This window comes from Dysidea avara, chromosome 6, assembly GCF_963678975.1.
Source record: "Dysidea avara chromosome 6, odDysAvar1.4, whole genome shotgun sequence".
NCBI lineage: Eukaryota > Metazoa > Porifera > Demospongiae > Dictyoceratida > Dysideidae > Dysidea > Dysidea avara.
The window spans coordinates 25,124,466-25,138,679 of NC_089277.1; the positions used below are offsets into that span (position 1 = coordinate 25,124,466).

At 37.2% G+C, this 14,214-nt stretch overlaps 1 protein-coding gene across 2 annotated transcripts; it reads left to right on the forward strand.

The window, feature by feature from the left end:
- Positions 1-597: 597 nt before the first annotated feature.
- On the forward strand, positions 598-13,246 carry LOC136257882 (solute carrier family 35 member F2-like). Of its 2 annotated transcripts, none has more exons than XM_066051199.1 (7): positions 598-731; positions 5,365-5,662; positions 6,515-6,674; positions 7,448-7,604; positions 11,076-11,128; positions 11,756-11,910; positions 12,732-13,240. In XM_066051199.1, exons 1-7 carry the CDS (start codon positions 709-711, stop codon positions 13,038-13,040), a joined length of 1,155 nt encoding a protein of 384 aa, XP_065907271.1. In that variant the 5' UTR covers positions 598-708; the 3' UTR covers positions 13,041-13,240. The 2 variants fall into 2 exon arrangements, with proteins under 2 accessions (XP_065907271.1, XP_065907272.1); XM_066051200.1 differs by having other exon boundaries at positions 604-731; positions 5,424-5,662; positions 12,732-13,246.
- Positions 13,247-14,214: the final 968 nt, after the last annotated feature.

Consider the following 14,214-nt stretch of genomic DNA (forward strand, 5'->3'; position numbering starts at 1 on the left):
AAGAACACTACACTTAGCTACCATCTTTGACATCAGATTGGTACGTGTGGCACTTTACGTAAATTCAGTAACAGTTGAAGGAATAGTCTCATTGCTAGATGAGATAATTATCACTTAGGATGTCCTGCATGGGCTCTCTACTTTTGTAACAGATAGTATCCCTTAAGTTCAGACTGCAGCAGTTGTAAGCTATCATATGAAGGCCTTGAAGACTTATTTAAAAATTCAGCATTAGTTTACCCTCTAAATCAAGACATTGAAGAATGGGGCAAGCAATGGCTAATTGTTCCAAATGCTCAGAATGAACTGGCTTGACATTTTTCAAACTGAACTCAGTCACAAAAATGAGGTTGTAATGGCTTTACTTAGTATAGCTAGCTACATTGTCATCAAACAGAAAACTGCCAAAGATGTTAGGTGAGCCAATCTTTGCTCTAGATCTGTGAACCAGTTTTCCATCACACAGTTTTTCAGTGACACAACATCACATGTTAATAAAGTTTTCCACATTTTTATAGACTTCTGCATCTCACCAAGACTATGCGGAAATTCGATTGTGGGTGTCGAATGTTTAATTTAGAATTTTCTAAATAAAGGCGCATCAAAATTAATTATTAGACCTTGAGGCTCGAGAACGCTACTTTTGAACAGTTGAGAAAATCGTGATATTGTGTAATGAATACTTCACTGCTTCATGTGTAGAAAAAGATGGAATGCTTTTCAAAGTGGAGGTACGCTCTCTTCATAATGCGTAGTCACGTGTTAATAATGCATCTATCAATGTCACGCCCCACCTGGTCGGACAGCAGGTGGGGATTTGTCACCCGAACTCGTCCCCAGGGTAGGGGCATTTGCGACACGAATAACCGATACTCACCATATTGCTTCTTTTTTTTTTTTTTAGCTCGGAAATCACTAGCAATACTCACCATAATTTATTATTGCTAGTGATTCCCGAGGTAAATAGTAGGAATTAGTAGGGGATTTGTAACTCGAAGTTGTCCCTAGGGGTGGGGAATTTGTTGTTTAGCTTTTGCAAATCCCCACCTCTGCCCGACCTGGGGTAGGTGTGGCTTGACATTGATAGATGCATAATAATTATGATGTATTAAGTGTTGTACTTCGCTGTACTCTTTATCTGTGCTGGAAGTTGTGTCAATTCTATGCCGATTATTTGATTAAAGTAAACCAAGGGGTGTAAATATTTAACAGTATTACTATAGTCTCGTGTAGCCAGACCGCTTTTTTCTTTTGTGTGGGTCCCGATGCCCTCACAAAAGAAAAAAAGTGGTCTGGCTACGTGAGACTAGTATTACTATGGGTACAGAAGCACCAGAAAAATTTTGGCTACTGTTGTTGAGAATATTTAGTAGCTATGTAGTGGCTGGCATTCTTGCATGGTCACTACCTCATCATCTTATTCCAGAGGAGTTACCACACATGTTAAGTACTATCGAAACGAATTTGTGTTAATCGCATACTCTGACTTCTAAACTGATGCTTAATCTGACTTTACGGGTTACGGAGACCTGAATACATTTTCCAGTGTTCTATTGTTGCTCCGTTTTATGCAGTAAACTCCTCATCATGTGACAATGTCTCCACCTGTATCAAACCACTGGGGTTCAGTGGGATTCATTGCACCATTAAATTATACATAAGAAAAGCTGTTAATTGGCACCTAATTTTCAATGAAACCCTCCTAAAGTTTTTTAAGTTGCTCTAGACAAATCATATGAGCTCATGTGAGTGTGTTGTATGTCCTATTCCATCTTATGGCAATCTGTCATAGTATAATGCTCTTAAGAGTCGTGTACATCCAACACTTGACAACCAGTGCTGTTGGTTGTGGCAAGGACAGTCAATGTATCTCTGGAAACTGTACTAGACAGTGTTGGGCAAGTTACTTTGTAAAAGTAACTAGTTACATATTACATATTACTTGCAACTGAACTATTTAGTTACAGTTACATATTACCCATAAAATAAAGTAACTGTAATAATATTACATATTATATTACTTTGTGTCTACAACCTTAAGCTGCCATGTGTGAAACTACCACCTTATCACGTGACATGATTGCGTTGTTAGACAATATGCAAATCTTGGTTATAAGTAAGAAGCTGGTGAATAAGCTTCATTCAGTAGGCCTCGTTACTTCGTTGTGGATAATCGTTACTAGTAACTTCATTACTTGTAGTAATAATATTACGTAATATTAGACTCGTTACAGTAACTATATTACTTATGTAACGTGTTACATTTGTAAGTTAAGTAACTTGCGTTATATTACCTGTTTTTATAGCGTATTTCGTTATATTACTTTGTTACCACAAAAGTAATAATGTTACGTAACGCGTTACTTATGTAACGCGTTACTCCCAACACTGGTACTAGAACACACAAACTTGCCGATTCTGCTGCACATTGTAGTGGGGTTAGATATAAACTTTAGTTTCTTGTTTTTTTGTTTCTCATTCTTGCCAGCATCATTTTGGCCAAGCCACCTTGATCAGATTTCAGTATTGCTGCTGTTAATCTTGTGTGCGAAATTTTTTTCAATGTTGAACAAGCTACTTGTAAAATCCAGGCACCCATGCAGTCAGCGCTATCCTTTTCTAGCTACGTAGGCAATTAATGAACCATGTGTTTATATTAATGCTATGGTAATTAAATTTTGGAGAGTATTTCGTAATTCATAAATTATTTCGTAATTCAGTAGTCATGTTGCTATACTCTGATAAGGAAGCATAACTCGAACAACCCACACATAAGTATCTTCTCAAATTATTTTATAGTGTCTATTGTGTTTTCTCATGTAAATTCTTTCCAGAAAGCCTTGAAGCTACCTTTTATTTTCATTTACGTATGTATGGGCAGGAGCTTATGAGGCAGCGAAGGAGCATGAAACTTACACCGTTTGCCAGGTGCCATCACAATCCAAATCGTCGCTGAATAGTTTCCATATAAGGAAAATAAAATATCGTTGTTTGAAGCCATATATGAAATTGCGCGTGACCAGTGACGCATGGCAATGGTAAAGTTGGCTGAGTCTTCCTCGAGGTCTTTCTCTTCTTTGATGGTGGCGAACTCGTCTCTACTTCGTGCGGCTGGATCGCCATTTGCGCGTGACGTAAAACAAACAGTGATGTAATTTGGATTGTCATGAAACTCAGTTTCATGCTCCATATAAGCTCCTGGTATGGGACACAAGGCCCTTCACTTTAAAGGAATCTGTTAATTCTGGTAGCCTACAAGACTAGGCACCATTTTTTGTTTGTTTATGCCCATAGATAGCCCATTATGAAAGACATTGATAACGTCTTTGGGAACTCTCTTTACCCGTATTTCAAGCTGGCACAGATAAACCACCTCAAAGTGATACCAGAAAGGTTAATACTGGAACCTTCATTAGGTTACTTTTAGCATAAGTCAATTTTGCTCACTTGGAAAGGCAAACAAATTATACATACAAACAAACAAAACTACATATTATGTACATACAAACAGTCAAACACATACACACATTTTTCAGAAAAAAATTTCAGGAAACCAGGCCTGGGGCTGGTTGTGGTCGCTTACTTGGCATAAATCTCCTACATATTGACAGTATAGCCTTTTACTAACCTTTACTACAGTGACAGATAGTGTTGTTGTTGTGATATACAATACTGAGTTGAGCAATAAGAATTACCCACTTACAAACCTGTGAGTGAGACCACTGGCCTGAATAATGTAATGTCTGTAAACACTTAGTTAAGTAATAGAATATCCTGTTAGCAAACATTGGTTTGAAATCCTGCTATTCCCTCTCTCCTAAAATAATGATTATGTAGATTTTGTCATCAGCAAGGTTATAATAATTATGTCAGGGTTGAAGCAGTCATCAGCATCACTAGTTTTCAGTGATCACTCACTGAGGTAGTAGTCTAGTAGACTGAAGGTTATTGAGCAGGTCTTCAGTAAGGATTTTATGTAAACACTGCAAAAAGAAATTGTTGGCTTTATAGTTTGTTATACAATCACTGAACATCAGTCACCATACGTGACCGAATTTTGGAAAACCGTCGATATACGCACAATAGTACTTTTGTAATAAAACGCATTTAAAAACTATGGGTAAAAAATGCAAGCTCCAGAAAAAAAAATGCTAGTTTTTATCGCCTCACTGGCGGGCGAATTAAGCCTTCCATGGATAAATCCTGGGCGTCATCGTGTTCACCTGTTCATAGGGAGTACAAAAATCTTTGTTTCATCTCCATACATGAAAGGATTTCAAAGTTACAGACGTTTGTTTACATTGCGGTGACGAAATAATTAACCGACGATCGTTTTTCAGTGAATTTGCCTTCCTTCTCAAACACAGAAGCATGCCTGGGGAAACAACTATACCTTGGTGGATGCAAATTCATGGCGAACACAATGAGCAAAGATTCAATTCCGTATGTCATTGTATCAGTAAGTTATGATGGTTTATGTAGCGCCTGTAGATTCTTTTCTCGATAGCTTCTGTACATATCAATTTATTTGCTCTTCCGGCTGTCTAGTGCTGTATTTCCAATGCTGCTTAACTTAGGAAGCTGAAACTTAGCTAGTCCATTCTTCTGTCCCTGTAGAAAGCATAAAACAAATAAAATCCATTTTGAAAATTGTGCGGATATCGACGGTTTTCTAAAATTAGGTCACATATGCTGCTCCCACATCCAACCCAGTTTTGACCCTGTAGTATAATAACTTTTCCATTTTAAGAAACTGCATTGTGCACCAGTATATCATGTAGGTGTTTCCAGGAATTAACATTTGCCTTGCATATATTTTTAGCTATTTGTGTAGTTTCATTATGGTTATGATTACTATTTATTCAATCTGACCAAATATCAGTTCTCAGTTCAATAGACGACACAGAAAGGATATAAGGTGAGCTGTAAAAATCAAACTTTCTAAAAGGCTGTAAGACTGGTTTTCGCAGACCTGGCCACATATACGGCTGTATTTGTAAGTTGTGACCATTAATAAGAGCCTGTTATCACTGTACCATTTTAATTTTAATTTTGAATTATGCACATACGTACCTACCTCAAAGTTGAGTGTAGAGCACATAAGACAGAGTGAAAAACTAATAAGTATTACAGTCTAATGTAAATCAATCTTTCTGTTGTTACCACTGTGTAGCTTCTAAAGCTCTCGGCTTCAAGGGTTGAAACTTCAGTTGACCCCTTTAGCTTTCAGGATAAAGGAAATACAATTAGAAAAATGCACCAGTGTGGGGCTCTTGCAGATCCGGTCACATATGTTATGTATTTTATATGTTTAGCATGTGACAAGTATTTATAATGTTATGCTGATTGGGGTTTGTTTTGTAGGTTAGTTCTACTGACTCTGATATTTGGCCAGATGTTGGCATTTTTAATGTGTGGCACAGGTGTATTCACGCAGTTACTACAGATCAACTATGATGTAGAAAACATTTCCACATTCCAGACATTTCCTAACTATATTTTACTCTTCCTAACATTTGGAGGATCACTAGCATGCAGAGGTGATATCGACAGAGTGATCAGAGAACACTGGTGGAAGTATATTCTAGTAACAATCCTAGATCTTGAGACAAACTATCTATATGTGGTGGCCTATCAGTATACCACTATTGCTAGTGCTCAGGTATGCAGGATTGTTTTTGTGTGTGTGCATGTGAGTGTGTGCGTGCGTGTGTGCATGCGTGTGTGCATGCGTGCGTGCGTACATGTGTGTGTACATGACATCCATGTGTGTATACTGTTATGTCTGTATACTGATAGTATGCTTGTGTGAGTACATTACCATGGTATTCTGATTGAACAGTCGCTTTGAATTCCACTGATTTGAATAGTCAGTATGTGATCACCTGAGCCTGGGCCCATCAAATATAGTACTATCAAAGAGGTGAACATGTGCAATGGTTTTGTACTCTAACAAGCACGTTTTCATGTTGTAAACATGTTTTCATGTTGTAAACATGTTTTCATGTTGTAAACATGTTTGCATGCCTGCATGGGAATATTTTCAAAGCCTCACAATTCACTGTTCTCACTGAATGAAGAGTGAGCGGCACATGTACAATTTTTGCTGGGCACCAAAAGTTTTGTCATAGTTTGAATGGCAGCAATATTACTAGTCCACTCCAGTCACTGCTTGAATTGAAGCAAAAAAACTGCTGAAGCTGTCTACTGGTCTTCCTTGCCTCAGTGTTTTTGAATTCACTGCAAGATTCACTGCTTGTTGCTCAGCTTTGCTTGTGACGAAAAGAGATTATTGACAAATAAAATTTTATTTCGTTGTTAAAAAATACAATTTTCATTACTCAATGACAAAGGTGGAAAAAAAATTTTAACATGAAAAATTTTACTCATGAAAATTTCTTGCAGCTTACATTTCTAGAAATACGGTTAATACATACATACATTATGGAATGCTGTATCTGACAGAATTAATATACTGCAAGTACAGGCTGTATATTCTTATCTTTTTACTCAGGCTATCATCAATGGAGTTACTATACTTGCTACAGTGATGCTGTCATTATTATTCTTGAAAGTGCAATACAAAATAGTACACTACATTGGATCATTGATTTCTATTGTTGGAATAGTGTTGCTGTTTCTTGCTGATTCCGAAGGGAACAACTCTTCGCAAGGTATGCTGTGTACATAATCAATTATCCGAATGTCAATTAATAAAGCAGTCGATTGTCTAAATGTTAAAATGACTTTTCAGTTAAGATGTTGTGTCAGCAGGTTTATGGTCTATTAGAGCAATTGAACTCAGTTCTGTATTTAAATGAATGGCTGTTTTTTTGATCGTACATGCTTTTTGGTTATACAAACACACCTGTCCAGGCTGTCCCCATATTAGTTTGGACGATTGACTCTCAACTGTATAGTGAAGAAGATATGCACTACACAACACCTTTACATCTATGGTTGTTCTATTAGAGTAAATACTGGACTTGTGTTTCCTTTGAAAAATTTCTTTTGCGAAAGTTTCACAAAAGTTGCAGAAGTAACTACCATGACACAGACATCTTGGCCAACTGAGCATCAATTAGTTACCCACTACACTAACGGAGAATAAATATAGTGTCTAGTGTATCTCTACAGTGAATGCATATTTTAATAAGTAAGTGACATTATTCATATTAACACATGGTGACTTTAAAAAGCAAGGCTGAAAGCTTACGAACAGGGTGGCATAAACCAAAACTGTGGCTATGTGACTAAACTTCTACTATGCTGAAGATATTAAATGACAATGTGTATTAATGTACATGTAATGAATAACTTTGTACATTAAAATTACACACATGCATGCGCATGCACATAATTGTACTTTCTAGAAATCTTGGCTATATGATAAACTGGTTAAATTGTAATAAAGGTATTTTGTAAATTTCTATTTCTCTTCTTGCAGGTAGAAATGAAGTTTTAGGTGATGCCCTCTGTGTGATAGGAGGCCTGACCAATGCTATTGTGTTTGTGATTATGGAGTATATGATAAAGGCCAGCTCCATACGGGAATATCTGGGGATGGTGGGGATAGTTGGAGTGTGTCTATCTTCAACACAAGTGTAAGTATCTGATTATGTGTGCCATGCACACACACGCGCACACACACACACACAAACACACGCACGCACGCATGCACACCCACTCACACACACACAAGCACACACACACACGCATACACACAAACACACGCACGCATGCACACCCACTCACACACACACACAAGCACACACACACACACACACACACACACACACACACACACACACGTGCAGTATACACTGTATAAGCATGTTCACTAGTGATGTGCCATAATATCGATAGTGTGATAATCGTATCGCAGTGGTTCATTATCGTGATATGATAATAACTTGTGATTATCGTGAGCACCAATATTATAAATTCTTACCTCACCGAAATTACTCAAACAATTAAAACATTCATTTGTTTATTCAATTATGTATTCTAATTGTTATCTAATCCAAAACAGCCAAGCTGTAAAAAAAGTGTGCGGCCCTCAGAAAGGCTATGGTGAAAAAATATGTGAAATCCAAGGTGGCGGCCAAGAAATGGCTGTGATGGTAGGTTAATGGTAAAAATTTTAATAATGACAATTCATGTAAATTTTGTGAAGCGGCACAAAAATTCACCTGAATTGTCGTTATTAAAATTTTTACCATTAACCTACCATCACAGCCATTTCTTGGCCGCCACCTTGGATTTCACATCTTTTTTCACCATAGCCTTTCTGAGGGCCGCACACTTTTTTTACAGCTTGGCTGTTTTGGATTAGATTTCATTTCTTTTTGTATTTGTATACCCCAAAGCCGGCCTATGGCCAGCTTTGGGACTTTTTTAACCTATGTTTTTTTTTCTTTACTACAGGAAGAAGAAAAGATGAAGTAGATGTACTTTAAATATTATATCAGTAAATGTACAAATTATATATATAATACATATGTGACCGGATTTGCGAAAAGGGGCCTTCCACACACATCCAATTTGCCAACTTTGACAATTGATAACTTCAGATTGGAAAGAGCTATTACCTTGAAATTTGGGCAGTGGTGATTTCTTTGCAGCTGAACTCTCCACATGATGGTTTCTTTGTAGCTGAACTCTCTACAAGGTAATTTCTTCTAGCTGATCTCTCTACAGGGAGATTTGTTTGTAGCTGAACTATCTACAAGTTAACTTCTTCTAGCTGATCTCTCTACAGGGTGATTTGTTCGTAGCTGAATTCTGTACAGGTGATTTGTTTGCAGCTGAGCACTTTACAAAATGGTTTCTTTGTAGCTGAACTCTCTACAAAGTAACTTCTTCTAACTGATCTTTCTACAGGGTGATTTGTTTGTAGCTGAACTATCTACAAGGTAATTTCTTCTAGCTGATCTCTCTACAGGATTATTTGTTTGTAGCTGAATTCTGTACAGGTGATTTGTTTGCAGCTGAGCTCTTTACAGAATGGTTTCTTTGTAGCTGAACTCTCTAAAAGGTAACTTCTACTAACTGATCTTTCTACAGGGTGATTTGTTTGTAGCTGAACTATCTACAAGGTAATATCTTCTAGCTGATCTCTCTACAGGGTGATTTGTTTGTAGCTGAATTCTGTACAGATGATTTGTTTGCAGCTGAGCTCTTTACAAAATGGTTTCTTTGTAGCTGAACTCTCTACAAGGTAACTTCTTCTAACTGATCTTTCTACAGGGCAATTTGTTTGTGGCAGAATTTTATACAGGGTGATTTCTTTGCAGCTGAACTCTCTACATGGTGGTTTCTTTGTAGCTGAACTCTCTACAAGGTAACTTCTTCTAGCTGATCTCTCTACAGGGTGATTTGTTTGTAGCTGAACGATCTACTACAAAGTAATTTCTTCTAGCTGATCTCTCTACAGGGTGATTTTTTTGTAGCTGAATTCTGTACAGGTGATTTGTTTGCAGCTGAGCTCTTTACAGAATGGTTTCTTTGTAGCTGAACTCTCTACAAGGTAACTTTTTCTAACTGATCTTTCTACAGGGCAATTTGTTCGTGGCAGAATTTTATACAGGGTGATTTCTTTGCAGCTGAACTCTCTACATGGTGGTTTCTTTGTAGCTGAACTCTCTACAAGGTAACTTCTTCTGTTGATCTCTCCACATGGCGATTTGTTTGTAGCTGAACTCTCTACATGGTGGTTTCTTTGTAGCTGAACTCTACAAGGTGATTTTTTCTAGCTGAACTATCTCTTTCCATAGTTGTATGAACTCCCTACAAGGTAACTTTTTCTAGCTGATCTCTCTACAGGGTGACTTGTGTGTAGCTGATCTCTATACAGGTTTCTTATTTCTAGCTAATCTCTTGAATTCTCTTCAGGGTGACTGCTCTATTAGGATGACTGCTCTATTAGAGTATCTCGATCTCGCACTTGCCGCACCAAGTTGGATTTCGTGTTATAACTCCGTGGCTTTAAGTCTGATTCTTCTACACCATTGATGATCCTTTCTAAGATGATTACTCCATCTGTACAACGATTTTCAAAGCATTACCCCAAGCGGTTTATCTGGTAGGCGTGGCAAGCAGTCGTTTTTTTATTAGCTGATCTCGATTGCGTAATTGTTACACACTGTTGATTTTTTTGTTGTATCTTCCTGGTTTTTAGCTCGATTTCTTTCAAATCACAAAAGGTTTGAGGTTCAATAGTTAACCTATTCACCCACCGATTTTCAGCTTCTTCCCATACGCGGTTTACCCTGTAGGCGTGACAACATATTGGTGTTATTTTTCGTGAATAATCGCTCATAACTCTTTGCCTGTTTATCGTATCCCAGCCAAAGTTGGTACCGAGATGCGCCTTTATATCCCCCTTCTGTGTGCCAAATTTCAAGGCGATCGGATATGGCGTTTGAGTTTTATAGCAGTTTTTGTAAGTGTGCGACAAGAAAAAGAAAAATAAGAAGAAGAAGAAAAGAAAAACGAAGAAACTGAGCCAATTTTTGAAGTCGCATATCTCGGGAACGCGCGAAGCGATTTCGCTCAAATTTGGAATGTGGAGTGCTGCAGTTGAAGGGCATGTCCACAGCAAAAATTGTCTTGTTTCATCAAGGAAGCACAGAGCTATGGAGGCGCGAAAATTGCGTTTTCTTTCTTCCTGTCAATATACTCACGGGTGTTACGTGCCGGCTTCTTGGGCCGCACAACACACTACCGTGTGTCTTGATCTGAAATTGAACTTTGCTGTATTTTGGCAGGACATATATGCATTCGGGTATACAGGATGTGCCTTTACCCGTATTCATAGAAAATAAGTAAAATTAGTGCTATATTATGCATCTTATCATTTGGATTTACTATCGTGATAACTATCGTATCATGATGCAATTATTGTGATTAATCGATTTAGTTGCAAACTTATTATCGCACATCACTAATGTTCACATCAAGTTGATGCCTGATGAAGTCAATGCCATTTATAAGCTCCCTGGTTCTTGCTTACAATTGTGTATATACGTAAGTACCCTCAGATTTTTAAGTAATACATATACTTTCACTCACAGGTGTGTATTAGAAAGACGTAGTGTGGCAGAAATTCAGTGGAGCTGGCCAGTGGGTATGTTCATCACACACAACGCACAATTGTGTGTACATGCACTTTAATGTATAGTTTTTATTGTGCTGCTACAAATTAAGTAGCTACCTACATGTACAGTTTTTTTTAAAGATATAAAATGTACCATTATAGAGGAAAACTTTTGTTGTGAATTTGGTGATTTGTTATAAATTTGCCAAACCATCAATTGCTTGTAGCGTAGCTTATTGTGATGGTGTAGAAAAAGCTCCCAAAGATTAGTTAGCCATTCTATAATGATCAGACAATTTCATAGGACAATTTGTAATTGACAATGTGACTGGCCAATATATGTATATATGTAAGCCCTATATTACATTTTACCAGAAGTAGCCAATGGCTGACTGTGTTATGTTTACATTTGTAGAACATGTGTAGATACCATATTAGTGTGTGGGGATACTGTGTATTTAAGACACCTGGAACCAATTAAAAGTGTCCTAATTTTCTAGGTCAATTTACATGCTAAGGGATACTTTGGGACCTTAACTAAGTGTCCAGGTTACTCACATATTGTCATTTTCAGGTGTTCTGATAAACAGGTTTCGCTATACATTCATACAGACATGTACGTATGAACATACATATGTATTTTTATTTTATTTTTAGCATTGAGTTTTGCTGGATACATCGCATGTCTGTACCTGGTGTACATCCTCTGTGCTGTACTACTGCAGATAGCCAGTGCTGTGATATGTAACCTGTGTATCCTGTGTGCCAATGTGTACAACCTTGTGTTTGGAATCCTCCTCTTCAGCAATATAGTGAGTAGTCTCTAAGAAACATGTATTATTTGTTTGTACTGATTGTATACATACAAATTTTTGAGGGACGTGATTTTTGCGGATTTTGCTTGTCCACAGAATTTTCAACCTCTAAAATTATTGATTATCAGGAATGACTCATTGCTGAATATTAGGTAATATGAGTGAGGAACAAGTGATCCTCGAAAAGGAAACTGTGAAAATCCTGAAAACGTGAAAATTATTTACTTGAACAATTTGTATGTATACAGTAGTCATACAACTTTTGTTAAAAATTCTTCTGCTGACAGATATCATAGTAGTAGCAGCATAATACTATTAACATTGTTCATTAGTGATAGTAGTTATAAATCCTGCCACCATTATAGTTTATGACAGTCCTTCTTACAAGATGTATGCGTAGTGCTTACACTTAGCCATGTAGAAATTAATGCGCAGTACTGCACCGGATAAATAAGTACGCCACTGTAATTTGTATGCTGACTGTGTAGTTTCTAAACCTTATTAGTTGAAAATAAAATCCGTTGCAAAATAAACTAGTGACAGGACCCTGACTTGTACTCAATGGGGCAGTACTTATAGTATTTGGCTGCCACTGAAGTAGGGGGATATCTAACATTGTAGTAAAGTATGCCATTTGTATTGGCTCAGCCAGCTGACTGTACAATTGCTAAGCCATAATAAAATCCCCAGCAACTTGAAATTTTTACTAGGAATTTTTGTTTGTGACTAACCACCTTGAATCCTTATAAAGCAATTTTTACCACATCTTCAAATGTGGTGTACTGTATACATTCTTTACTACTGGAATTTTCATTTAGTTTTCTGGCTTCTATCTGGCGGCATTTGCATTCCTCCTACTTGGTTTGGTGGTATATAACACAAGGGTAGCTCCTAGTGCAGATAAAGACCAGTCACCTTTTACACTCATCTACTGGCAATCATACTGTAACTCACTGTGGTGTGAATGGAGATGTGTTTGTAGAAAGAGTGATCCTGAACTAGCACCACTGTTAAATGGGACTGGAAGTGGTGTGAATTCTGAAAGAACTGAAGAGCTACGGTCACCACAACCTTCAGTATCTGATGATACTAACTTGGATGATAAGAAAACAATACCAGTGATGTAGTTGTGTCCTAGGTTGATTAACAAATTAATTATTTATAAATTTTTAATGAACAGCATATATATTTTTTAATATATTGATATTTATTGTTTATTCTGTACAGTGTACTGTACACAAGGAAATTTTGATGTAAGAAAAATTTGATGAACTCACACTTCAGCTGATTTGATGAATAAAACGTTGACGAAATCAAGAAATTGTAGACAAAACCTGTACTTTTAAAGGCGCCTATAAACATTCAACAAATTCAAATTTGACAAATTAAACCAATTTGTCAAATTTTTCTGACATCAAAATTTCCTTGTGTACGGTTACTGTTTTAATATTTAAAATTAGCACCTCTTATACGTAGCTATATTTTAAGGTGGCGCTAAAGCAATAACGCGCATTCTTGACAACAATCTGTTGTGTCTCAACATGGTCCCAATTGAAAGTTAGTACTTAATTTTGCATACAAATAAACTATGCATACAGGAATCTATATCATTCGTAGAGAGTATAAAGCGTAGAACTGCTCTGAAACCAAGAAATCGGTGGTACTTAGTTGACCACAGAAGACGCGTTATCTCTCAATAAGGCCCCTATTTGGTGATTATTAGTTTCTCATCCACCGCCCGCATCCTTCTTAAGCTACCGCATGGTAAGCCATCATTTACTCTGTGCATGCTCAGAAGAACACGTGATACCAAACTGTTATAATGTTTTGTTGATGAACGCTACAATGCGCTATATATCGCCAGGAGAACTGCTGTTTCCTTAGCAAATTGCTGTTCCCTTAGCAAATTGCTGTTCAGGCTTTCAGTTGACTGTCGAAAAACAGTTGGCGATCACGAAAAGTAGAATCAGCTGGTGAAGGAAATCTTTGTAGTAAAAAGGAAAGACAATTTGGACAAGGTCTGTACATCAGTGTGTTAATATTATAAAATAATGGCCTAATGGAATACCCTCCCGCCCGCATCATAATAATTAGAAAGCTGGATGAGAAACTAATAATCACCAAATAGGGGCCTAACCTAGGGTCCGCAATCCGAAAAACCAACTTTTACAAATCGATCCCCCTACCATTGTGGGATGTTCATTGTGGTATCCCATTGCTAGATCCACTATGAAACCGGAGGCACAATTATTGTCTTCACAGAAATATCGATTTTAGTATTTCGTGAGATGCAAAAATTAT